The 25424-nt window shown below is 53.3% G+C and overlaps 1 protein-coding gene and 1 long non-coding RNA gene across 2 annotated transcripts in view; one reads left to right on the forward strand and one right to left on the reverse strand.

Moving 5' to 3' along the window:
• The first annotated feature begins 1237 nt into the window (after positions 1-1237).
• On the forward strand, positions 1238-2261 carry LOC144240733 (uncharacterized). Its single transcript, XR_013337831.1, has 3 exons — positions 1238-1328; positions 1778-1957; positions 2173-2261. It is a non-coding gene; the product is annotated as an uncharacterized LOC144240733 (long non-coding RNA).
• Positions 2262-3434: 1173 nt separating this feature from the next.
• Positions 3435-25424, reverse strand: part of PLXNA2 (plexin A2) — a 186129-nt gene continuing 164139 nt past the window's right edge. The window contains exons 17-31 of the mRNA XM_077775120.1: positions 23717-23956; positions 22933-23076; positions 22407-22641; positions 19939-20081; positions 18959-19227; positions 17078-17144; positions 16754-16900; positions 15959-16118; positions 15498-15601; positions 11682-11781; positions 10264-10454; positions 8648-8817; positions 5939-6151; positions 5117-5267; positions 3435-3947 (exon numbers count right to left, since the gene is read on the reverse strand). Of these exons, the coding sequence (XP_077631246.1) occupies positions 3852-3947; positions 5117-5267; positions 5939-6151; positions 8648-8817; positions 10264-10454; positions 11682-11781; positions 15498-15601; positions 15959-16118; positions 16754-16900; positions 17078-17144; positions 18959-19227; positions 19939-20081; positions 22407-22641; positions 22933-23076; positions 23717-23956 (2430 nt within the window). The 3' untranslated portion in view covers positions 3435-3851. The remainder of the gene's footprint in view (positions 3948-5116; positions 5268-5938; positions 6152-8647; positions 8818-10263; positions 10455-11681; positions 11782-15497; positions 15602-15958; positions 16119-16753; positions 16901-17077; positions 17145-18958; positions 19228-19938; positions 20082-22406; positions 22642-22932; positions 23077-23716; positions 23957-25424) is intronic.

Raw genomic sequence — 25424 nt, forward strand, 5'->3', positions numbered from 1 at the left:
CCAGCACACCCATCCGTCGCTTCTGCTTCATGTTCAGCAAGGCCAGAGGCCTCGGCCGTTATTTCTTGTCCTCATTTGGTGGAAATGAAGGAAGGTCAGGAGCTCAAGCAGCAGGGGACACGCCACCAGAAGGGACAGCGGCAGTGGAAATGGTAGAGCCTCTCACTGCAGAAGGAATGTCCCCAGAATAAGGTAAGGCAGCTAGGTTGGTCTGCTTTCTTCCTTCTTCAGATCCCTTTTCTGTAAAACTCATGCCCTCTGCAGGTGGTGAGGGAGAATTTACCTACTAAGTTGGTGGCAGGGACCAGTAGCCTGGAGAGTGTAAATCTGCTAGAAGAAGGTCCTTCTTGATCTTGCTCATCGCTGTTTTTCAGCACCCAGAACAGTGCCTAGCAGAGAGCTGCAGCGTAGGAAGGCTCCCTGAATGGATGAACGTAGGAAGTAGTCCCCACCCTTGAGTGAGGTTCACAGCTGATTCACGCTTTTAATGACGGAGCTCTGCAAGGAAGGGGAGCTCTCTGCAGTGGTGGATCAGAAATGATTTGAGAGATGTGCTGTGGCGAGCGGTGGGGGGGCATACACAGAAATACCTGCCCCCCACCCCCGTGCTGAGGGCAGAGGCAGCAGACCAGGTGAAGGGATCTGCTCCACCAACATGGACATCTGGTCCACCTTCGTCTTGTCCGTCAGCACCTTCTGTCCTGCCAAGCACATTTCTGGGGGCCTTTTCCAGAGAACGGTCGCTGGTGCAGGTTAATGAAACACAATGAAGCTGGGTTGATTTTCGAGAGACATTTCCCTTCCTGCCTCCCTCCAGGATGGCTGGCTTCGTGTGGGGTGGGGGCTGCGACTTTTTCCTTACAGGAGCTCCAAATATCTCCAAATTAGGTAATAGGGAAGAGAGAGGCCAATCAACTCCCTGTTCTCCTCATTCTACAGGCATGGACTCCATTGGTTCTTGATGACCCAAAGCCAAGAGCTGATGTGGGAGGGAAAGATGGGAAGCTGGAGAGGGGGCAGGGCTTGACAAGTTTTCACCCTCAGGGCCTGGCTTGAGTCACACTGAATTGTCCTTTCTCTTAATTCCTTCCTCAGAGACGCAGCTGCACAGCTTCCTTTGCCGTCCCAACTTGCCCCACACTCTTACAGAATCCTGAGAAGTGTGGCCAAACCATTCATACCAGATCTGGTTCCTCTCCTCTCCTCTCCACTCTCCAACTGGCTCCCCCATCCTTCTCCCCACTCTCCAGAAACCTTCAAGGAACAGCCCTAGGGCAGCAAATGGTCACCCACAAGCTCCTGGTTGACACTTGGGTAGATGCATAGAGGTAAGTGTTGGTTGAGAAGCTGTTGAAACGTCAAACTTCCTTTCTCTTCTTGGTGGAGCAAAGTCCTGGATGCTGGTCTGTGCAGTGGCATGATCAGAAAACCTGCACTCGGAGCTCCCGAGGAACCGGAGGGCGGGCTGGGATTTTTCTGTGGGTCGCTCAAGTCTCTCGCTCACATGCCTCTTGCTCATGTCCTCTCTCCTTTCATCGCCCTAAATCACAGGCTCCGAGCTGATAAGCTTTGGGTGCTATGAAGAACAAACACTTTGGCTTAGTGCGGAAGGCCAGTCATTAGTATTTCTTTCAGGCTATTAATAGGGTCCAGAGAAACTTTAGCAGAAGTGGATTATCAGAAGAAAGTGGCCCTGGCATGGCTGGTTGTGAATTATAATGAAAAGAGCGAGTTTCCTGAGTATTTTGCTGACTGCTTTTCTCTTTCCCTTTGTCAGCTGCATTCAGGCAAGAAACCGGAGCTGAGGAGACCAGGCGATGTCTGCTGTGTGGTTAGCACAGCGATCACAGCCACACGCCGCGGATGGAAGCCAGCCCGCAGAGCTGCCCCTCCCCCAGTCCTTTCCTGGGAATCCAGTGTGGTCAGCAGAGCCTTTGGAAACTGGAATGGTTTGGAGGTAAATCTGGGCACAGAGAAGCTGGGGCCCAGAGTTAATTACAGAGGAAATGACCCTGGTCTGGTCTCTGAGGGGCTGGCTGGTCCAGTTTCCCAGCAGCGCAGCCCCTGGAAAAGTAGAAAGTAGCAAGGGAGCAGTGGCCCCTCCCTCTGCCTCCTTCCCACCCCTGTGCCTCTCTCTCGCCCTCCTTCTCCCTCCCTCTGATGCTCTTACAGAGGAGCTGGAGTTGCTTGCTTGGATCGTTGCCAGTGCGGGAGCCTGGAAGCTCTGACGGCTGTCCCGGTCACCGAGGTCTGGCCGCCGACAGAGCCACCTTCCTCTGGATGACTCCCACCAGCTCACGTGAGGCCTTGGGACCAGGGTGTGGAGCTTTGGTCTCTTGGTTTAGAAACGACACTCGGGAGAGTTGGTCATCCATGGTTTTGGGTGTCACAGGAGACAGTGAGAAAGAAAGGAGCCCAATGAGAAGCCACCCACTTGTCCTTCAAACGCATAAGGACAGAATAGGCAGAGAGAGAGGGAGAGGCAGGGGATAGTAACATGGGGAGGCTACAGCCATTTCTACCGAGGCAAGGGCTCAGTTGATCAGGAGCTTCCATACAGGAGCGGAGGGCCGTCTCCCCCCTGCAGGCACAGGAGAAGGATAGAAAGAAAGTGTCACAATAAATATGGCGGCGTCTTTAACCTATGCTCTTCAAGTATTGCTTGCTGTAAACAGGGTTTGAGTTTTGCTTTCTCTTGAATTGCCAAGAAACCACTGGCCGATTGGAGTGCAGTCCAAAGTCAGACACATGGGCCCCCCCAATCGGCTCCTGAATGGAATCTCCCAGCGGCCTGGGCTGCACACCTCCAGGCGCTTTCCCCCAGGGTGCCTGGTTCAAGCCTGTGACTGATGTAAGGCCACGCTGCCCCGCGTTCACAAGGAGGCCAGGCGTCGGGTCTGGGAGAGGCCCACCTCCCCCCCAAAGTCTCAGAGTAACTTTACAGAAACCAAAGGGACAAGTACCAGAGATTAGCTCCTCGCTTCTTGCGGTTTGAGATGAAATAAAACGAAAACAAACACAAACACAGTAGCAAAAAGCACTGGGGCTCTAGAGACACACAGCCCCTCTCCAGAGATGAGACCACACGGGGGTGTGGTACGTAAAGCTCAGCGCCCAGCCAGCGGGGTCGAGTCCCCTCCACTGCCGTGTCATCTGTGCCGGGTTCTGTAGCTCCTGTTGGCCGCCGGGATATTTCCAGGTTTTACTGGCCTCTATTTTTGCGAAGTGTTTGGCGTGAACTTGTGCTCATTCTTCTCCTCCTTCTCATTTTCTTGTAATTTCAAGGGAGAGGAAATGCTCATTTTTCCCTCCAATTTCTCTCAGCTTCTCTTTGTAGGCTTTTTCTGGCATTTGGAAAGAGGAGTCACTCGAGGAAGGGGGGAGGGAAGGAGGAAGGCGGGCAGAAATCAGAATGAAACAGAAGTTGGACGGGATTAACAGGGAGGCTTTTTGTTTTATTTCTGTTTTTTTTTCCTTTTCTTAAAAAAAATTAAATAAAGTTCTCATTATTTCCCCAATATACATCAAATGAGTTTTCATGCAAAGCAGCAGTCACAGAGGCAGAACCGTCCCCAGGTAGTGCCTCTCGGCTTGAAGAGCCACCATCTCTGCGTCCCTGCTCCTCTCTGGTTCTCACTGTGGAGGGATGGCGCCCACGGGCTCTCCCTGCGGGAACCGGCTGTCACGAAACGTGGCTGGCGTGGGGAGAGGGGCCCTCCCCTCTCCCCGGGACGGGGTCTCAGGGGACAGCAAGCTCTGGGGTCTGATCCCCTTCACTTGTCCTTCTTCTGAGACTCGCAGGGTGACGGCTTGCACGGGTGCCTCTTCCCGGGAAGGCGAGGCTCCATCTCTCAGCTCTCAATGGACATGGCGTTTATGAGCTGTTCCACTTTGTACGCCAGCCGCTGTCGCCGGGCCTGCTCGTCCTGCTCTAGGGCCCCGATGAGCTGAGGAATGAAAACAGAGGTGGGGAAGACTTCAGGACTAGGTTTAGAAGAAGCCATTTGCTGAATCCTCCATCCTTCTTTCTGCCTTTCCATCCCGCCCTAATGAACATATCCTGAAATCATGTAAATGATTAACTGAATGTGTGTATGGATATGGATATACCTTTAAAAAAAATTTTTTAATGTTTATTTTTGAGAGAGACACAGACACAGCGTAAGTGGGGGAGGGGCAGGGTGGGAGGGAGACACAGAATCCGAAGCAGGCTCCAAGCTCTGACCTGTCAGCACAGAGCCCGATGCGGGGGTCGAACCCAGGAACCTTGATTGAGATCATGACCTGAGCCGAAGTCAGATGCTTAACCAACTAAGCCACCCAGGCACCCCTGTGCATGGGTATATCTTAAGACAATGTGTTTAAAACAATATTTGGCAGGGGCACTTGGGTGGCTCAGTGAGTTAAGCGTCCAACTTCAGCTCAGGTCATGATCTCACCGTTCGTTGGTTCAACCCCCGTGTAGGGCTCTGTGCTGACAGGTCAGAGCCTGGAGCCTGCTTCGGATTCTGGGTCCTCCTCCCTCCCTGCCCCTCCCCTGCTCATGCTCTGTCCCTCTCTGTCTCTCAACAATAAATAAATGTTAAAAAATAAACAATATTTGTCATATATGATAAAGTAGCATGTAAGCTATTATCATTATTATTAGTATTACTAATGCCAATTTCAGGTACAATGCCAATGCATGCCTTGTAAATTCTCTGCGGCTGTCTTATTCAACCTCTCCTCATGTTAAGGTCCACCTGCGTACCTGAAATGTAACTGACGGATGTGCCCAAGTGCAAAGAATAGTCTGATTCACTGTTTAAGAAAGAATGAAATTAATTGCACAACACTTTGAAAGGAAGAATAATTACATTACAAAAGTGTTATTTATTATGTTAACAAAGAGTGGAAGACAATGGAATGTGTAAGAAAGCACTGGATGAATTGGAGAGGTTAAGGCTGCCTTCTAAGGGAATGGTAATGATTTTTAAGCTCCTGGGTTTTTGATTCGGTGAGTGTGTTTTCTAAACTACCCTCTGTTGCTGTTACTTAAGGGCTGGACCTTTAACTGCCTTTCTGGCTGCGTGTCAGTCCCTGTCCCCCGTCCCCCCCACCCCGGGCCCTGCCGTACCTCTTCGCTATATTTGCTGACGTAGGAGTAGATCTCGTTGAGGGCGCTCAGCATGTTGAACTCCACAGCATGCAGACGGGACTGCTCAGCGAGGTAGGCGTTCATGTCCTGGTCACTGATGGCGGGGAGCTTGGCGATGTCCGCATAGTATCTGTCGTGGAGAGGACAGGCTCCGTAATGGGGACCTGGCACACTTTCGCCTACACTGCTCTGACCCTGAGAGCACTGGACGTCCCCAGTCGCTCCTGCCTCCCAATTCCTCTTCTGAGGCGTCTTCCTCTGGCCTCTCGTCTCAAGCTAAGGTCGAGGCCTGGAGACTGTTGCTCACTAGGCCAGACTCCACCCAGCTCTGAGCTCCCACTATCGTGCCCCCCCTACAATACTTTAAAAAAGCCCAGACGCTGACTGGACTCCGACCAGACTCCTTGTATTCCAACCCCAGCTCTACTACCTGCTAGCTGTGTGACCTTGTGCAAGTTCCTGAGCGTCTCTGTAACTCAATCGCCTCATCAGTCAAATGGCAATGACCCTTCGCTGCTCTGTTGGATATTATAATGAGATGATTCATAAAAAAATCTTTATCACAGGACTGGTTGCTTAGCATGTGCTCAATAACAGGTAATCAGAATGATAATGATCTGTGCTCCCAGAGCACAATGCGTCTCCTTCTCCCCCATCAGGAAGTTTGGACAAGGGGGAAGGGCGGGGACGTGAGATCTGAGGTTACCACAGACACGGCTGTGAGTCCTCCGTGAAGCCCACAGCGTGGGGGGATGGAGCAGACAGACAGGGGTGTGGGCCTGTCCCGGGGGTGCTACTGACCTCTCCACCCAGCTCTTGTAGCTGGGGATGTCCTTGGCATAGAGCAGCTTGTTGGAGGGGGAGTCCTTGCCCAGCCGGTGCTCCGATGTGGAGCAAGAGTCCATGAAAGTCTGGGCCACCACAGACAGGCAGGCGTCCGTGATGCTGCCCTTGTGAATGTCGAATACAAACTGGGGGTTCTTGATCACGTTCACCCAGAAGCGCAGAGGCAGGCTGTAGGAAAAGGCAGAGCGGACCCTGAGGGCCAAACCTCCGCTGTGCCCCTGATGTTGTACAAGTAAAAACTCTCCTCCTTCTACAAGTAGAAACTCTCTCTCCCGAGGGCAAGGGAATGTAATCACCCAGAACTGGTCCAGCCAGGGCTGCTAATTGAGCCTAAGCGGTTCCTGACCCTGGGAGAAGAGGAAAGACACGCCATTGTACCCTACCCAGGGGTTGACCCTGATCCCTACCAACAGAGGGGTGGAGGTAGGTGGGTTCTGTTCCCTCCAGGCAGCCTTTGCCAGAGGCCTCCATGCCCCCAGGGAAGCCTAAATACAGAGAGCTACACGATTTTCTCAGAGCTTCAAACAAAGCCACCAGACTCCCGGAGTCCCTTCACACAGTGCCATGGCTGTTGTCCGGAAGGACCCCGCCAGCAGCCTCAGGCGCTGCCTCGGAGCCCCACAAAGGGCGCCACCTGCCTCCCCGCCCAGCCTGGCCCCCTGCGCCTCTTCCCAGGGCTGGCCAGGCCCGGAGGCTGGGGCTGAGGAGAGGGCCCCCCTGGGGGTGCCTCTTTCAGGGCTCTCCAGGGCTCTCCCCTAGCTGGGCAGTGGCAGAGGAAGGAGCGGAGGCGATTGTGGGCATGCTGGGAATGACTCAGTGTACTCAGAGTTTTCCCACCCCAAGAGGAACTGATCAGTCGTTAGGAGTGTTCCTTCTGCAACCTGGGAATTTATAGTCACAGGAGAATGACTTTTCTCTGCTCCTGAGGCCATAAGGAGGAAAAGCCCATTTATTCCCCTTCAAAATCAGAACAGCTGCTGTCTCTGTGCCTTTTCCAACTTCGCCTTCTCCTCCAGCTGCTGCAGGGCCGTAACTCCTGGGCTCCTCTGTGAGTGAGCTTTGTCCCCGGGCTTGTCCTTCTGGCCTGAGATGGCGTTTGAGAAATGCCGCCTACCTTTCTTCTCCCCTTCTTCGTCTTCTCTTGACCCTCAAGCGCCCCAAACTTTCCCAAGCGTCTCAGTCAGGCCAAGTCTTGGGAAGGGCAACTTCGCCCACCCCAAAGCCTTCCATTACGATTTCCATTTATCTTTCAAAGGGCAACAGGACCGCTCACTTTCCTGTCGCCAGGGAGGAGCTGCCTTGGCTGAGAGGTGACTCATCTCTTCCACCCTCCCTTCCTCTGGCAGCTTTGGGGAGCCTCTAATAGTCTTTCCTGGGACCTTGGCTGTCTGAGGTCTGGATAAGGGGACTCTTCCTGACACAACCCCAGGGCATGGCATTCCTGCGACTGGCGCCTGTTTGGCAACCGAAGGCAGAGAGACGGGGATAAACCAGAACTTTCTCTTCATTTCCCTGAAACTGCAGCCCTGGGCTGGGGAGTCTTCCAGAGCAAAGGAGACAGGCAGGGCTCTGCCGCTGGGAATGCAGACGGAGGGCCTGCCCTGGTGAGGGCGCTGTGGGCTTCTCACCCACGACCATTGGAATCTCCCCATTTCACTATCCTGTGATCAAAGCTGCGGACTCCACAGGGCCAGCCACCACAGCGCCGCGGAGAAGAAAGGATTATACGGGGTTGGGGTTGGGTGTTTCCAAAGTGTTTTGTTGGTTGCTAGGATTTTTGATTCCCAAATAACAGCCGGGGCCCATCTGTGTCGGCTCTGTTTTCTGAGGAGATCGCTGACTCCAGACAGCTGTGCGGGCTGCTTGCCCAACCCACATGCCCGGACCTCCTCTCTCCCCTCTCTGTGCTCTTTCCTGGAGGAAGGGTTTTTGACTCCGGCTCTTGGCCAGGCCCTGTGTGACCCGAAAGCCAGTCCTAAGCTTGGCTTGCGGTCTGGGTCTAAAACCGAGGTGAGAAAAAGTCCTTCAGGAGCCGCTTCTCCCACCGCGGCGTCTGGCTGCCGAGGTTCCCTTGGGAAAGAGTCATGCCTGCAGGACGCGCTGCCTGCCTCGTCCTGAAAGCCGTGGCGCCGGGGGGAGTAACTTGGCCTTAAGGGATCAAGTTTGCAATGACATCCTCCTTGTTGGTGGGCTCAAGTCATGGCAGGTGTGAGCTCTCTCTCCAGGGCTCTATGTTCAGTTCAGGGCTTTCCCGTCTTAGGAAGGGCCCTGGGTTCTGCCCCGCTCCGAATGCCCGACGCTGCCTGGCTTGCAGCTGCGCAGCTCGGTCCAAATGCGGCTCTTTACCTAGGTTCCTCCAGCATCCTTTCTTGAGAACCAGAGGTCTCCGAGTTGGGGAGGAAGTGCTCCCTGGGAAAGGATCTCAACCTGAAAGCGCGGAGCTCAAGCATGCGTCCTGGTGCCTCGCCTAAGCCGGGCAGGCCCCACTGGGCACTGGCAGCCCGGGGACCGTATTCGTGCTATCTGTTCTAGAAACCTCAGATCGGCCCCCCGGCCGCAGCAAAGAAGAGGCTGCCTGCATCTCCCCGGGCCGGGCCGGTCCCACCTCCCACACCTCGCGGCCTCCCCAGGCTGCGGCTCCCCCTGGGCTCCCTGAGGGGTTACCAGTTGCTTTTCCAGGTGTGCCGCACATCTGTGTCGTGGATGCCGTGTCTGTCCGCCTGCTCATCCAGGAAATCAAACATGTACTTGATGGCCAGGGGGAGGGCGCTGCCCCGGTGCACAGTGCTGAACAAGGTCTCAAACAAGTCGTCCACGAACTTCTGCAGGGTGCCCTGGGGGAGGGATGGTGGAAGAGTATAAGTGGAGGCTGGGGGAGGGTGGGGGTGCAGGCAGCAGACGGGCAGACCAGATGGTGCCTTGGACTGATCCCGCCTTGGAAATTTGTCTGTGGGCCAGGAACTGCACTGGTGCTCACGGCCACATGAGATTTCTTCGGGGAGGAGGCCAGAAGNGGGGGCTGGGGAGGGGGCTGCTGGGGTGTCGGGGAGGTGGGAGGGACTGGAGAGGCTGCAGATTCCTGGGAAGAAGCTCTCCTTCAACCCACAGCCACACGCCACATTTACGCTTGTGGCCGTGCCGGGCGGGTGTGGGCACGGGGTGTCGGACAGGAAGGCAGCTGAGTACTCGGAGCCCAGGCTGCCCACAGGGGATGGTGGGCACACACTGGGACGAGAGTGTGTCCGCACAACCACTGGAGGGCGATGAGCCTCCTGGCAGGACCGCACAGCGTCCGACTGAACGGTGTGAAGAGGTTTTTGGCACTACTGGCCGGGGTCAGTGGTGGCTGATGTGCTGCCGCAGGCGAAGGGTCCAGATCCAAGGATACTCAGGCACAGCCCTGACCACAGGGCCTTGGAGGACCTCTGGGCAGCTACAAGGCTGGGCCTGCGTCCCATGGTTGACAGGCTCAAGGAGCACTTCTGAAGGCTGGGAAAATGTCCAACCTTTTTCTGGTGTCCTCTCTTGGTCTCTTATCAGCATATTAGCCAAAGCAACATCTGAGACACGTGGTCTGAGGATGTATTTCTATGTCATCTTTGGGAGCAGGTCTGAGGGCTGGAATCTGGATGCCACTGTGTTAGAATTTCAGCGGCATTTCTGTGGGGTCTGTGGTGGAGGGTATTTGAAATCTGACCTGTGCTGGCAAACACGAGGCATAGAATTGCCACCTCACAGGCATGTTTGTTCTCTGCGAGGGAGGCTGGGAGACGGCCTTAGATCACAGCTTCCAGCACCGTGGCCACCTCACTTCCATCAACATTCGGGGGCAGATGGGATGGGGTGGGGAAGGGGGAGCCCTGTCTCTGATTACTGGCAGGAATAGGCCGTTAGGCTTTCCCTCCCTCCCTACCCAGAAAGTGGGTAGAAAAGGCAGCGATGGTGGAGGCTGGCGTATCTGTCCAGCTGACATCGAGAAGGAAACCCTAACATTTTCCTGAAAGGTACAGGCACCCAGAGCTGAGAGAGCAGCTCCTCTGCAGAGTAATGGTGGCCTTCGTGGGCCAGGGGCATTGATAGTGTTCAATTGTTGCCAAAGGATAGAGAGGAACTGTGGTGGCCTGATCCTCTGGAAAGCCTGCTGTGGGGCCTGGGCCTGCCTGTCTGACTGGGGCCCCTTAAAGCGCAGACTCCATGACAGACTTCTTATGCTGGCCGGGGGTTGGGCAGGACGTACCCCTCCAGAGGGCTCTCCCTGGGTTGGGCAGAGCAGGAGTTACCTTGGTGGCCAGGAGCCGGGTCAGGTAGATCTCAGACACCATCTTGCTGCCCCGGTCACCCTCCTTCTGGTCCCCATGGTCATGGTTCTTCACCAGATGCCACACCTTAACCCCGCTCTCCAGGTCTGGGGTGATCATGGGGGCTCGGGACCGCAGGCTGTCGGGACTGCCCGTGTACCTGAAGGAGGAGTCTGAGGAGAAGGGGGCAGTGGAGGCCCATCAGATACTGAGTTCACCAGCCTCGCTTGTAGAATCCTTCTAGAATCTCTGCCCGCCTACTGCCCTCACTCAGAATAAACAACTTTCAATTGGAAGGGGACCCTTGGGACTTCATATTTGGTGGGTTATTGTAGGGATCCTTGGTTGGCATGAGGACAGAGGAGCCTGAAGCCTTATCTTTTGAAATAAGATTTCGGGGCCCCTGGGTGGCTCAGCTGGTAAAGAGTCCAACTCTTGATTTCGGCTCAGGTCATGATTTCACAGTTTCATGAGTCCAAGCCCTGCATCAGGCTCCTCGCTGACAGCTTGGGGTCCGCTTGGGACTCATCCTCTCCCTCTCTCTCTCTGGCCCTCCCCCACTCGCGCATGCTTGTGTGTGTGCACACGCTCTCTCTTACTCTCAAAATAAGTAAACTTTAAAACATTTTTTTAAATTAAATTAAAAAATCAAAACAAATTAAAAATAAAAAAAGTTTGGAAATTCTCTGAGCTGGAGAGAGCCTTGCATGTTTGGGGATGCCTCTCCCCTGATGCTTGCACAGCAAGGAATAATCAATAGGTAATATGTCAGTCGAACATTTTCATAGGGGCTTTGACTAAAAATCTGGGTACTAAGAAACTGTAAGTTATAATGCTCCCTCTTGGGAGTTAATGGGTCCTTCTTACTTGGGGCCTAGAATATGGAATTGCCTAAGTCATTTTTGGAGCCACTGGCCTCGGTCCTGAGGTGTCCTTGAGCTGGAAAGCCCAGGGCCTTCTTGAATATACAGAACCAAAGCAAATGGAGCAAGAGAGGGTGAAGCAAGGTAACCTCATGGCCCAGCAGGCACTGGGGGCCTTGTGTGTCAGGGGTGGATAGGCCAGGATGGTCAATTATTTGCCAAATTGGGACACTTTTGAGAGTAAAGGGGGGGCTATAACTCAGCCAGGATAACAGGTACAAATTGGGACTGCTGGGCCAAGGGCTGGCATGAGGGAAACACCACCCAGGTGCCTTCCTGATTCTGGGCCCCTCAAGCTCCTCCCCAAGTCCAGGATGTCAAAGGAAGGACACGTGGTGCGCCAGCTCCCACAGCTCTGAGGATTCAGCCACCCAGGGANTGCGAGAGCTGCCTGCTTATCGAAAGGGCTGGCGAAGGGCCCACGGAAGATCACAGAAGCCGTCTCCAGGCTGCCGGGGCTGCCCTCCTGGTCCTCACCGTATCTGCTGATGGATGTGCGCGAGATGCTGGCAGATGCAGGGATGTTGTAGGAGGAGGTCTGTTTGGGGACCAGAGCCACCACCGATCTGTCTGACACCTGAGAAGGGGACGAAAGGTACAGTGTGGGTGAACTGGGAAAGTGAACTGTCAAGTACTTCCAGAAGGTAATGAAATAAGCATGGGGTAGAGCACAAGGAGTTCAGGAATATTAAAGACAATATGGTGATCGACTCACCAATACGTCCATGGTAGCTGTTTGCCACCCATGCTAATCGTGCACTTGAAATTCAGTTAGTCTGAACGGAGACACATTGTAAGTGTCTAAACTAAACTACCAACTATAACAAGAACTATTACGCTATTAATGCATAATAGACATGGGTTTCAATGGCTTGGCAGGAATGAAAGAACACAAACCATCTCATTAATAATTTTCATATTGATTCCATGTTGAAATCATGTTTATCTTAGAATCAACTAGGTTGGAGAATATATATCGTTAGCATTAATTTCATCGGTTCATTTTTACTTTTTAAACATGGCTAGTAAAAATTTTCAATTTACACATGTGGTTGGCATTGCATTTCTCTCGGACAGCCTGGGCTAAACTCAAGCCTTCCTTCATTCCTGCGAGTTCGCAAGGTCACATGGTTATTACCATTTTACAGATGAGGAATCGAAGCATCGAGAGCCTAAGCAACATCTTCAAAGTCACACAATGAATACACGGTGCAGCCCATATTTGTAGCCAGGTCTGTCCGGCTCCAGAGCACATGTTCTCCTCATTATATCCTAATTTGGGATTTTACTTCAAGTCACACTGGTCTGCAGCCCACTTTCCCTTTTGGCTCTGATCTCTTTTCTGGCCTGGGTCCTATACTGCCCGGGCCACCTTGAGGGGACACTGCTCTTGGGGACACAGAAAGAAAGATGCAGTGTGGCTCCATCCTCTGTGAGGGGACCCAGGCTCAGCACCCGGCCTGGAGGGAAAGGCTGATAAATGAGGAGCCATATTGAAGACATTTGGGGCCATTTTGATTTAAGATTACCCTCCATCCAATAAAAATGGAGAATCCCCCAGAATTGTGGCGATCCAATTAAACCCCTAACGCAGAGGGAATAAAACAGCTATAATAATGTTATGGGCCATAAAACATTCCTATTAAACCATTTTTTATTTTAACAATTTTTATGAACTTTATAAGTTTGATTTATAGCTGTACCAGTCGTAAAACCATCTTTCTGGGTCTTAAATTGTCAGTCCCTCTCTCCCACCAAAAAAGAATTAAATGTTGGGAAGTCAAACTATAAATGAGCATTAGTGCTAACGAGATTCCCTGATAGCCGGTTTTAGTAGTGGTGTTTAATTTTACCCTCCCTATAAATCTGCGGGAGCCCAGGAAGTTTTTTAACATCTCTTTGTTAATTAAGATTATGCAGATTTTCTCCTGGAGGGGCTTCCAGGACCTTTGACTCCAGGGAGAGTAACACAGGGGCACTGCTTTGACTTGATGGCATAAAGCTGCAGGGCCCTTTGCTCTTCACAGCCCCTGGAAGGTGCCAGCGCTCCTTAATTCCCCAGCAGGGAGGCTCCCTGGACTGCCAGTGGTCTACACCACCAGTACGAGGTCTGGGACTGAGGGCATCTCTCCACCTCTGTCTTTCAGGAACTCTCCTTGCAACTGGCAGTCTAGAAATGATACTCTGAAAGCCTTGCAGGGGCAGGGGTCTGTACCCCCAGGAAGAACAGATTATGCTCTCCACGAGTGGTTTATTGTCGCCTAAAGGAAGATTCACAAGGTGACTCGAATGACCACAGTTCAACTCGATTCCAGTTCTCATCACTAAATCTCTGTCTTCAGTCCTTGGTCATTCTTTCTCTTGACGGACAGGCAGTACAAATCCATGGTCAAGATGCTTGGCTGGGTCTGACCTTGGCTGTGCCATTTACTAGCTATGTGACATCAGGAAAGTCAGTTAACCTCTCTGTGTCTCTGTTGTCTCATTTGTCAATGGGGGTACGAATAGCATCTAGTCATGAGGACTAAAGGAGTCAGGACACATAAAGGCCGACAGCAGTGTCCGGCTCCCGGTGGGGGCTCAGTAAGTATTGGTGTCAGTGTCGTTATTATGGGCATCATCATCATCATCACAGTCTCCCAAAGGGAAGAATCATCCCCGGTGTTTCTTGTCACTCTGGGCCAGCATGTGGGAAGCACCTTGCACTCGGTAAAGCTCAGTAAATATTTGAGGAACGAATGAATACATGAATGATAAATGACATCGGGGAATTGAGAGTGCTTTGTATGATGAGCGCTGTAAGAACAGAATATTCTATTCTGATTGGGAGCCTTAGGACAGACACCCCAGTAACAACCGTGAGGGCATCACAGGCAGAAAAGAAAGGTCTCACTCCTGCCCTTGAGAAACTTCGGATTTGAAGGCACAATGCGATTCTCTTTTGTGCTCCCTTCTTCCATTATAACCAGCTGATTACAAGTGTTCTACAGGGCGCATCAAGCACTGTGTGAGAGGGATGGGGGTGGAATCAACAGGAAACAGCTGTAACTACCTGGGATGTAAGTCTACATCCCTCAGCCCCCACCCGTTATTTCTAAGTCTTCCCACCACCTTCACAGGTCCGGGCTGTCATCTTCATTTTACAGATGAGGAGCCCAGGTTCTGAGAGGTCAAAGTCACACTACCAGTGAGTACAGAAGCAGGGGTTGAAACACGGCTTGGAAAGCCTTTACTCTTCTCAGACACCACATCTCCTCTGTCTGGGGCTAGGTGTGGTCAGGGACCAGCATAGCTCACACAGGCCAGTAAGGGGGAAGGAGCCTGGCGAGGAGGTTTCTGGGGTTGCTCCCAGCGTACCCCACTAGCTCCCTTTGTGCCTTGGAGCCTCCTAGGCAGCTCCTATTGGCCTTCAGGACCCGCAGTGGCCTGGCTGATGGCATTCAGTGCCTGCCAGTCCCTGCATGCCCTCCCTGTGTGAGGCACGGACCCGGGAGGATGTTATTAATAAGGCAATCCCTTCGGGTCTTAGAGCCTGCGGCGCTTCCTCTGGTTGGTTTAATTTCCCTCGGTGTCTCTCATTTCCAGTTTCTATTTCAGTATTTTTCCTGAATTCCAACCAGCGTACCTGTGTTTAATCTTACAGAGACCCCCAGCCACGAGGAGCAGTTACCATGGGAGGGAAGGGGAGGTGGGAATAGATACTCTTGGATCTTTTGTTCTTTTGCTGGAGTTTGTTTTGACCGTTCATTCATTCAGTGCATCTGCTGATGTGCTGAGCACTGAAATGACTCCACACAACTTCATGGGGCAGGGATCATACTGAACTCCATTTTACAGATGAGAAGGAAGAGAACGTAAGTAGTTTCCCCAAGGATACCAGCTAGTAGAATGCAAGACTTGAAGACAAGTCTATGCTGCTCCATGGCCAAGTGAGAAGTGTGAGCTGCGTTGGCGAGATGCTGAGGGAAGAAAGCAGCAGACACCTACGGTCAGGTGTCTTTTCAGAGGGCTTCACAATATGCCATTTTTCTGCAGAGGTAGAGATGCACAGGATAGCAATGCCTAGCCTCCCCCAGACCACTGAAGTCAGTTTCTCAGGGTGGAGTCTGGGCACTCATGTTTTTGAGAAGTTTCCCTAGTGATTCTAATAGGTAGCCGCGGCTGAGAATCTGTTTTATACTCAGAGGGGAGGAGGGAGAGGTAGATGAGAAAATCTGTTCTAGGCTGCTGAGGGCCTGAGAGCAAACCCTGGAGTGAAAGGAACACTTGGGGGAGTCAGAGGCTGTGGCTCACCTGATAATGCATCAGCGTGTTCAGCCGCTTCCAGTCACCCTCGATCTTGGTGGTGATGTCTTCGTCTTGCAGCACGACCCGGGCGATCCGGCCTTGACGCCATTCTGGGGGGAGGGCATGGTGTAGGTGAGGGGGTGGGGGGGGGGGGCTGTGAACCAGGGTCACCCAGTCCTGCCTCCCCTATGGGCCTGGCAACCCCAGCTAGTGCCACTCATAGTGCTTTGAGACTTCAAGGGCCTCATGGGGTCAAGGCGGCTGGGGAGAAGCCACATCTGAGCAAGCAGTGCCCTGGGGCGAAGTATTTCCTGCAGCTCCTCGCCTGGGACAGGAGTGCCCCCAGGAGGAGCCTATGCAGGACGGGGCTTCCCACTTTCTCATCCCATCCCATGCCATCGCCCAGAGACCTTTCTGGACGCCACTTTCTACCCCTTGCCCACACACCCCAAGCCCAGGCCTCCTACCCAAGTCCATGTCAACAGCCCTTGGCCGTTGGGAGTAGGGCACGTTCTTATAGACGGCATCGAGGATCTTCTCCTTGACCTGCGTGATGGTGTCGCAGTTTAATACCTTCACTGGGATCTCGGGACTGTTCTCGTTGTCGGGGTTGACACAGTTCAGGATCTACAAGTGACAACGGAAGGGGAGCAGGAGAGGAGTTCAAGGGGCAGCTTAAGGGAGAGAGAGGAAGCCCTTGGACTACGCTCTTTCCAAGACTTACCCTCCCTACAAGAGAAATGGACATGCCTCAGTTTCTCCCGCCTTCCTGCCATCTGCCAAATGATACTGTCAGCCAGGCCTACCCTTCCCTTCTCTAAGAATTGGGACTCCACTTTCTAGCTCCTGGGTGGCTTAGGGGAGACTGTAATCCTGGAATGTGGTGCCCTGGGGGGGGGTTCAGAGATGGTTCCAGGTGTATCCAGGGCTGACCACCCACCTCCCAAAGCCTCTATATTAGGAATCAGCAATTTCATTTTCTTCCCCATAATGCTAATTTCCCCATACCTAATGGAGGGGTCTCCCCCCATCCCCACCAAATTATCTAGGGTAAATAGAGACAGAAAGACCTCTCTGGGCCCACCGACTGAGACAGGGAAGGGGAACACAGGCGTGTCTGCCACACTCTTGCCCCATAGACTTGCCCCCAGGCCATATCCTAGTGTCTTTATTGACCACTCAGACTGCTTTGTGCTCTGAGGGCTGAGTATGGATCAGAGACACGAGGTGTGCTGTGTCCCCTACGTTTCCAGCCTCCTCACCAGGGTCTTGTACTCGATCTGCTGCCGGATGAGCTTGTCCTCACTCAGGGAGTAGCGGGCCTCACCCGTGATGGCGTCAATGGGGCCCTTCTCCATCTGCTGCTTGATGGCGCAGTAGAGCATGAAGAGCGGCTCCCCCGCACACTCCTGTGGGCACAGATAGGGTGTGGGGCATGGAGGGGGGCACCAGTCCCCTTCTCTCTACCCCAGCCAGGCAGGTTCCTATTCCTGAGGGGTCCCCGCACAGCCCCGGTGGCCAGGCTTGGCGCCATGGCCTTCCCATCTTGCTCTCAGCTCCAGGCCCCGGCTCGCGCCCGCTCTCACCTTCAGGAACTTGTGCAGGAGGAAGGCAAACCAATTGGTCAGCATCTTCTCAGCCACAGACTCTGTCCTGGGGAGGGAGAAGGGATGAGGGGTAGTCCTTTGTGGAGGGGTCTCGAGAGGGGGTCGTCGGGCTTGTATGCACCATGGCCCAAGAGAGCAATTGGGTATCAAAGCACACGGAGCTGGGAGTGAGGACGCCTGGGCTAGAAGTGTGACCTTGGGCCACAGCCTTCTTTCCAGGCCACAATTCCCTGTGGAAATGGAGTGGTACTACGCATCTGCATATGAAGGCCCCAAGTACCCCGTTCCACGGGCAACTGATGACCAGTTCTCCTTACTTCCTGTTGGCCTCGGCATCCCGAGGAGTTTCTCTGTCCCTCTGGGGTTCCCTGCATGCCTGAATACTCCATTTTCATACCCAAAGGCCCCCAGCACCTGTCCCTCCAGCCACTCAGAATTGGACTGCCTGTATTCCAATCCTGACTCTGCCGTGTGCTGGCTGCGTGACCTTGGGCAAGTCATTTCTCAGTCTCTGGGTTCACTTTCCCCATCTCTGAATGGGGACAATGATGCTATCTATCGCACAGGGCTGTTATCAGGGTTGAATGAGTTCACATATGTAAAGCGCTAAGAATAGCACGCAGCACCAGGTGACCATTCTTCCATAAGTATTAGCGGTCATTACTGCTCTCATGTGGGGTCTGCGGATCCCAGCCACTAAGTTGGAGAGTGATGTGCATGAGCGTTTAGCACACACAGGGGATCTGCTTCTGCAAACATCACGCCTCCCCACCCCCTATCCTGGGCTGCAGATCTGGGGCCTGGGGGAGGGAACAAAGCCGCTGTGACAGACTCTCCCTGATGGGGATGCCGAGGGGTATTTTAACACCTCACACGTGGTGCAAATTATACCCTCTGGTTGTAGTAAATCCCAGGCATTTTCCTGGGCTGCTCCTGCAATCTGGGCTTGGGAGAGAGGCAGAAGAAATTGTAGCTTTGTCCCTTGGCCCCTCCCAGCACCCTCTCCCTCGCATTGTGCCAGAGATTAGCTCTAATTTAAATACAACAGTCCTTAATGAGAGTTTCTAATGCTCAGATTGGCAGGATGGCGGCTCAGAACTCATAAAACAAAGCCATTCTTCCTCCCTCCTCACCCCCCCCCCCCCNCAGAGGGGCTCAGGAGCTCTGCTCTGCTCCCTGGGGCCTCTAGGGAGGGTGGGCTAGAGGGATGGATGCCAAGGTCTCCAGCCCTCTCTCCTGCCAGTAAAAATGGCAACTGGAGCGGGAGCATGCGGTGGCTGCTGGTGACTCAGATCCGAGGAACTGGGCACAGAAGGCTGCAGCAAGTCTCCAGTCCGCCACTGTCCAACAGAACCTTTTGTGAGGATGGACATGTTCCGGAAGTGCGCTGTCCAATATGGAGCCCGGTATGCGGCGACTGAGTACTTGGCATGTGGCTAGCAAGCCGAGGAACTGAATTTTACATTTCAGTTCATTTTAACTCATAGCCACATGTGGCTACCACATTGGACAGCGCAGCTCTAGAGGCACATGGAGGGAGAGACCGGGAGACAGTGGTATTGGTGCCATTTTGTCAGTGAGGAAGATAAACAGCAGAGAGGATGACACCACTAGCAGGTGGCAGAGCCGAGGTTCAAGGCCAGCTCTGAGCCGAGGTATGTGCTCCTCCTTCACTCTTAGTTGTAGACACAGCCTCCCGGGGCCATGGGGAGATGAGGCTCTGCTGCGAGAGTCGCGGACACAGGCCACTGGGCGTGGGGATCATGTCTGCGATGGCGAGCCCCTCGTGCTGCTCTAGCAGGGCCCCGTGTATCCCCCGGGACCCCCGCCGCCCTCCCCGCCCTCTGCCGCGGGGCGGACCTGCGGAGGAGCAGCTTGGGGTGGTTCTTGTTCTCCAGATTCTTCTCGATGAGGTCGGAGAGCAGCTGCTTGAGGACGTCGGTGGCGTACTCCAGGCGGCCCTGCAGGCCGGTCATGATGAGCGAGGCCACGTTGCCGCGGTCACGCATGGAGAAGCTGCGCTGCAGCTCCAGGGTGCGGATGAACGTCAGCAGGAACACCTTGTTGTTGATGAGCTGCGCGAAGAGCTTCAGGGCCTTCTCCACGTGCTGCTGCCCGTTTCCTTGCACCTGTGGGGCGGGGGACGGGACCTTGCACCCTCAGAGGCCGGGCTTCCGGTCCCCTAGCCTGGCCTCTGCCCCGCGGGTCTTGCTGGCCGTAGCAATAGGACTCCCTCTGGGATGCCTACAACCACCTGCCCCACCTCCCGCACTCGCGGTGGGGTGGGAAAGGCATGGCTGGGCTCTGAAGTCTATGATCTATTCTGGCCGCCTGCTGGCATGGGGAGTCGGCTCCAGGCAGAGCCCTCCAAGGGGACGCTGTCGGTCTGATTTTCCCAGAGATACAACAGGAGCTACTCCATCAGACTTGCTTGGTTTACTAGTCTCCCTTTAATCCTCTCTGCCCTGATTTATTATCTTTAGTGAAACAAACCAACAAATGAACACACAAACTTCACAGAATCGTATGTCTTTCCTTAAGCCACCTTAAATCCATTGGAGAATGTGGCAGGATCTTAGTTAATTAATTTAGTCATTAATTAAAAAATGACAATGAGCCTTCCCCTGGAATCATCCTAAAGAGCCTGGGTGCCCCCCCAACTCCTGCCTTGGCTGTGATCTGCCTGATGAGAAACATCCTTGTAGGGGTGCTGCTGTTATAAGCCGTTCCTCCTACTTACTCCTGACCTTTCTCTGAGCTGCTGGACCCCATCTGCATTTCCCAGCACACCCAGGCCCTGCGTTCCTGCCAGGTGGCTTGGGGGGAGAGGCAGGCATTACCTCCAGCTCCCGCAGCACGGGATGGTCCTCGATGCCAGGGAACAGGACTCGCATAGCATAGGTACGATAATCCAGGTAGGGGATTCCAGAGCGGTCCAGGTCGCTGGTCAGCTCATTGATGTCTGTCTGGAGCTCAGCAAAGGCTATGAAAATACAGGGAGACAGGGAGGCTCAGGAGGGTGACGGGGGCAGGGAAGGGGAAGGGCGGGAGAAGACATTTGTGAAGGCCTGGGGTATAGAGACAAAGAGGGTTGTAGGGTTACATCTCCAGAAGGGGCGAGGTGTCTCCAGGCCTCCTTTCTTAGGTGGCAGGCATGTGGCCGATGTCTGTATTATATCCTCCTCTCTGCCGCTGCCTAATTTTGCCTTTTCTTTCTACATATTACAAATGTCATTAAAACAAAGAAAAGGGAAGAGCACCATGGCTTGTATCATGCATAGGGCTGCAGGTTCTGGAAACAACTAAGAGGCAGTGGCCAAGGGGATGAAGCAAAGGCCAAAACAGGCTGCTTTCCTCTCCTTTTCTTCCAGGCGAGAGAATAAATCAAGATGCAAAGACCTGGGGCAAGAATGAACATGAAAAGCACCGTGAGGCACAGCATCCTGCCCATTAGGACGGCTATTATAGAAAAATGGACAATAACGAGTGTTGACGAGAATGTGGAAAAATTGGAACCCTCGCGCAATTGCTGGTAGAAATGTAAATTGGTGCAGCTGCCCTGGAAACCAATTTAGTGGTTCCTTAAAAATAAATCCAGAGTTACCATCTGACCCAGCTATTCCCCTCTGAGGTCTCTACCCAAGAGAGCCGAGTCTCTGCTCAGATGTTTGTGGCCTCCTGTTCACAGAGGTATTATTCATTATACTGCAAGGTAGAAACAACCCAAATGCCCACTTGCAGTTAAATGGATAAACAACATGTGGTATATACATTCAATGGAATATTACCCAGCCTTAAAAAGGAAAGAGATTCTGGGGCACCTGGGTGGCTCAGTCGGTTAAGCGTCCAGCTTCAGCTCAGTCATGATATCGTGGTTTGTGGGTTCAAGCCCTGCATAGGGCTCTGTGCTGACAGCTCAGAAGCCTGGATCTTGCTTCGGATTCTGTGTCTCCCTCTCTCTCTGCCCCTCCCCTGCTCATGCTCTGTCTCTGTCTCTCAAAATGAATAAACTTTTTAAAAAAATTAAAGCAAAAAAAAAAAAAGGGAAGAGATTCTGACACTTGCTACCACATGGACGCCACAGCATGGATTATGCTTAGTGAAGTAAACCAGACACAAAAGAACAAATACTGTGTGATTCACATTTATATGAGGGTCCCAGAGAATTCAACTTCATAGAAACAAAGTAGAATGGTGGCTGACAGTAGGCATTAGGGAGGGGGCGGTGGTTATTGTTTAATGAATACAGGGTTTCAGCTGGGGAGGAAGAGAAAGTTCTGGATGGTGGCTGTGGTTCCGTAACATTGTGAATGTCCTTAATTCTACTGAGCTGGAAGGAAGAGCCCTGGGGTGTAGAGACAGTGAAATAGGAAATTTTAAATGGAAAATTTTTAAACGGGAAATTTTATATTATGTAGACCTCACACACACACACACACACACAGGGAACTAAGAACACCAAAGCCAGCCTTGGGGCGCCCCAGCCATCAAGTCTTCATCGGGGAGCACCCCTTCAGTGGTAGGCCTGTCTCCCTGATGCCCTTCTGCCCGCTCTTCCCCTGCCCCAGCTCCAGAGAAGCCATTCCCCACCTTGCCTCAGCCCAGCTCTTCCCTTTAACACAGCAGAGGGCTTGTTCCGGATCCTGACGTTCACAGTATAAGGAGAAATGTTTTGATTCCTAATTGAAATGTTTACCCAGAGAGCCTGCTGGGTCCTCAGCCTGAGGGGACACCGGGTACATGTGTCACCTCGAGGCTGTGGTTGTGTGGGAGATGGAAGGAAACAATGTCTACTCCCACGAGCGTCCACAGCCAAGGACACCGGGGAGTGGCAGGCTCCGGAGCGCTTGGCCAGTGACAGTGGTGGAAAACAAGCCCTGGGGGAGGGGAGGGGAGGCAGGTGCAAGTTCCCTTGCCGTTCCTGCTGCTGCTGCCGCTGCGCGCTCTCAGAGCAGCTCGGCAAGAAACAGAAGCTGGGCTCCCATCTGGGGGCCTAGAGCATCTGAGATAGCCGAGCCCGGGAGGCTCTGACTGTGGGGAGACTGAGGCCCTGAAAGGGAAAGCAAGGCTGCCAGACTGGGGGGATGCGTCAGGGCTCAGGAAGGACTGGAACAAGACGATCAGGCCTGGGGCCTCACCCTGGGCATTCCTAATGGGACTTCTCTGCTGCTAGAGGCAACATGAGCTTTTGGGAAAACAGGCTGAGGGTGGGCGGGACCGAAATGCAGATCAGAGTTGTTCACAGGGAGGAGACAAAGGACTGGGGAAGACAGATGGGGCCAGGAAGTGAGGGAGTGCCTCCACTTACCTTCCTTACACTCCAGGGCCACGCGGGACTCCAGGTTGTCCATCTGCATCTGGAGCCTCTTGAGAGTGAGGTCGTTTTCTCGAGACTTCCGCTTGTAGGCGATGAGGACGATGATGACGATGATGAGGAGGAGGCTGCCACCCGCCGCGATGCTGACAATGGCTGGCAGGGTCAGCAAGCTGTCTGAGATGACACTCACCGAGCCAGGAGAGAACACCATCCCGCCCACGTGAACCTGTGCATTGCACACACACAGACGCTGTAGAGCCCTGGCATGCCATCAATCCTTGGGTTTCAGAAAGGGCAATGAGAGACCACAGCCACACAGTACAGACTTGCACATGAAACAACTTCCTGCTGACTATCTGCCTTTCTTTTCTTGGGTTCGCAACTTCTACCCATTTCAATGTAGAACCTGACGAGGAGGAGCTATGAAGGAGGTAGACGGGAGAGGCTCACTTTACGACAGATCATGCGTGCATGGCGAGGAGGGGAGGAAGTCGTAAAAGGAGGAGGGTTCACTCACCATGACTTTGTGCTGCCCTGTGAGGTTGGGAGGCTCACAGAGGAGCTGCGTCTCGGACACGGTGACAGCGCAAGGGGTCTCCCCAATGAGCACTGTGTAGTTGAGTTTGGCACCCCCGGAGGCAGGCGGGCAGAGGTTTTTGCCCTGTGGAGAACAGAAATCTTAACAGAAACTATTGACGCATGTGCACACAGAAGTGACCTGCCTGTTAAAAAAAAGAGATGAAAGAGGTGGGGGAAGGGCAGCCATGCAAAAACCAATAGATGACTCCAAAGGTTTCCGGAGAAAACCTCAAACAGCCCCAATTTTGAAAGAAAGAGAGAAAATGTGGGAAGGAGAGAAAGAAAGGGAGGTCGAGATGAGGAAGAAGACAGAAAGGAGACACAACTCTAAACAAGGGAGCATTTGGAGGAGAGCACGTGCGATATAAGCAAAAGTAACAAAACAGGTAGACGAATTGTACCAGGGCACCGGAACCTCTTGAAATATGTGCACAGTTATGGTGGCCAAGGTCAATAAAAGGAAATGTTTACTTCCAAGGCACTGCAGAACTTTGGGGTCTCAAAGCTCACGCAAAAAAACAGAAACATTGTGAAGTGTTCTTTGAGAATCCCAAGTGCAAGATATATCGCTGGATGGGTCAATACATATAAACAAGCTCCCTTTTCAGGGAAATGGCAGCTCTGTGAGTCTGCGAGCACAGAGAGGCGAACAGGAAAGGCCAGGAGTGAGGGGGCTGTCACTGTCACTGAGCAGGGCAGGCCCTGCTCTCCGAACAGCTTACCTTCAGAATGATGGGGGAACCTGGCTTTTGATCCAACACTCCAGTAGGGCTGAGCAGTTCAAAGGTGGGGTTGGGGTAGTAGATGAACTTGGTGTCGTTGTAAATGAGCAAGGACTGGACGTTGTTAAAGACGAATCCAAACTCGTCTGGCCGTTCCACAGTGTCCAGGCCGGGCCGGTAGTCCGTGCTCAGAGAAGGTGCCAGGCAGGTTAGGGTGGTGGTGTTCACAACTTTACACACCTGGGAAGCCCAGAGTTCAGCATTTAAATGCAGATCGAGTGAGAGGTCGGGGTGGGGGGGGGTCACACTACCACCTCCCACCCTCTTTGCTTTGGCCTGTCACTCCCTGATTACTTGGTTGTCATCATTAGAGGGTAAGCCCCTTGAGAAAAAGGACTATGAGATTTGGGGGGTGGGGCACGCATGTTGACGTCATTCATTCATTCACCAACGTCGTTTGAGGGCCTGTTCTGTGTCTGGCACCGTTCAAGGAGCTGGGGCCATCTAGTGACACGGTCACAGTCCAGAGGGGGACAAACTGCCAAACACGCATTATCACACAGCCCCGGGGGGATGACGGCAGCAGGGGTTTGGGCACTGCTAAGTGCATGAGCGCGTGTGTCGAACGCCCAGTGGGCAAGGGCCAGGCAGGGGAGGAGGATGTGTGTGTGTGAGTGAGCGCACATGGCCGCGGCCTGGGGATGACTCAGGGACGCTTTCCCTTGCACGGAGTGAGTGAAACGTAACCTGAAGAACGAGTAGGACTCACCTAGATAGGGAGGGGGTGGGGGCAACGAGTCCCAGGCAGAGAGAAGGGCAGCAAAGGCCTGGGGAAGGGGGAGTTTGAGGACAGAACAGGACAGCAGCGTAGGCAGGGTGTGTATGCGTCGGGGAGCAGGAAGTAGCATGAGATGAGCACTCTGCCAGCACGTAGTAGGTGTTCAGTTAATGTTTATTGAATACACTGAGGTGTAAAAAGAATCCTTCAGCTCTTGAAGCGTTCTGCTCAGGATCTCTCTCCTTGGCAGCCAGGTGCCCCTTCGCTCTGCACAGTGGAGTAGCCTGGGTACCGATACTGAGGTCATAATGTCCTTCCTTTCTGGGTAGACCTGGAGTCCGTACTAAAATGCTGGCTCAGCTGGCCCCTCCTTAGCATGAACTGTGCCATTCTTTTTTTATTTTTTATATTTTTGGTGGTTTAGTTCCAGAGCTGCCCAGGCAGGGCCTGGACCGAAGAAACCACCACAGGAGCCCTGCATGGCATGTGGACAAAACCCGGGTTCCCACCCGCTCTCCTCCTGGCTTGGGCTCTGGGTGTCCCAGCAACAGCCAAGGGCATCTGGGAGAGCGCGGCCTGCTGCTCAAGTACACGCTGTCCTGGCAGGTCCAAANACACACACACACACACACGGACCTCATGTTCCGAAAACAAGACGGTGTGTGAAAGTGCAGAAAAGCTGACACTGGCGCAGAGGTTATGTCAGAGCCCTGAGTCCAAGTGTTAAACCCCGCTTTCCAGAGGGAGTTTAAGAGGGCTGCTTGCCCTGTTGGGGGGTTAGGGCTCACTCCTAGCCTTTCAGCTCAGACTCCTGCAGTCCATTATGAACTGATGTCCCCTTCGTGTGCCAGCTGGGGACACTGTGCCATGAGGGAAATGGGGGGTGCAGTCACATGGGCAGAGCTGAGCCAAGGCTCTGCGGGACAGACC

Source organism: Crocuta crocuta, unplaced genomic scaffold, assembly GCF_008692635.1.
Source record: "Crocuta crocuta isolate KB4526 unplaced genomic scaffold, BGI_CrCroc_1.0 scaffold207, whole genome shotgun sequence".
Taxonomy (NCBI): domain Eukaryota; kingdom Metazoa; phylum Chordata; class Mammalia; order Carnivora; family Hyaenidae; genus Crocuta; species Crocuta crocuta.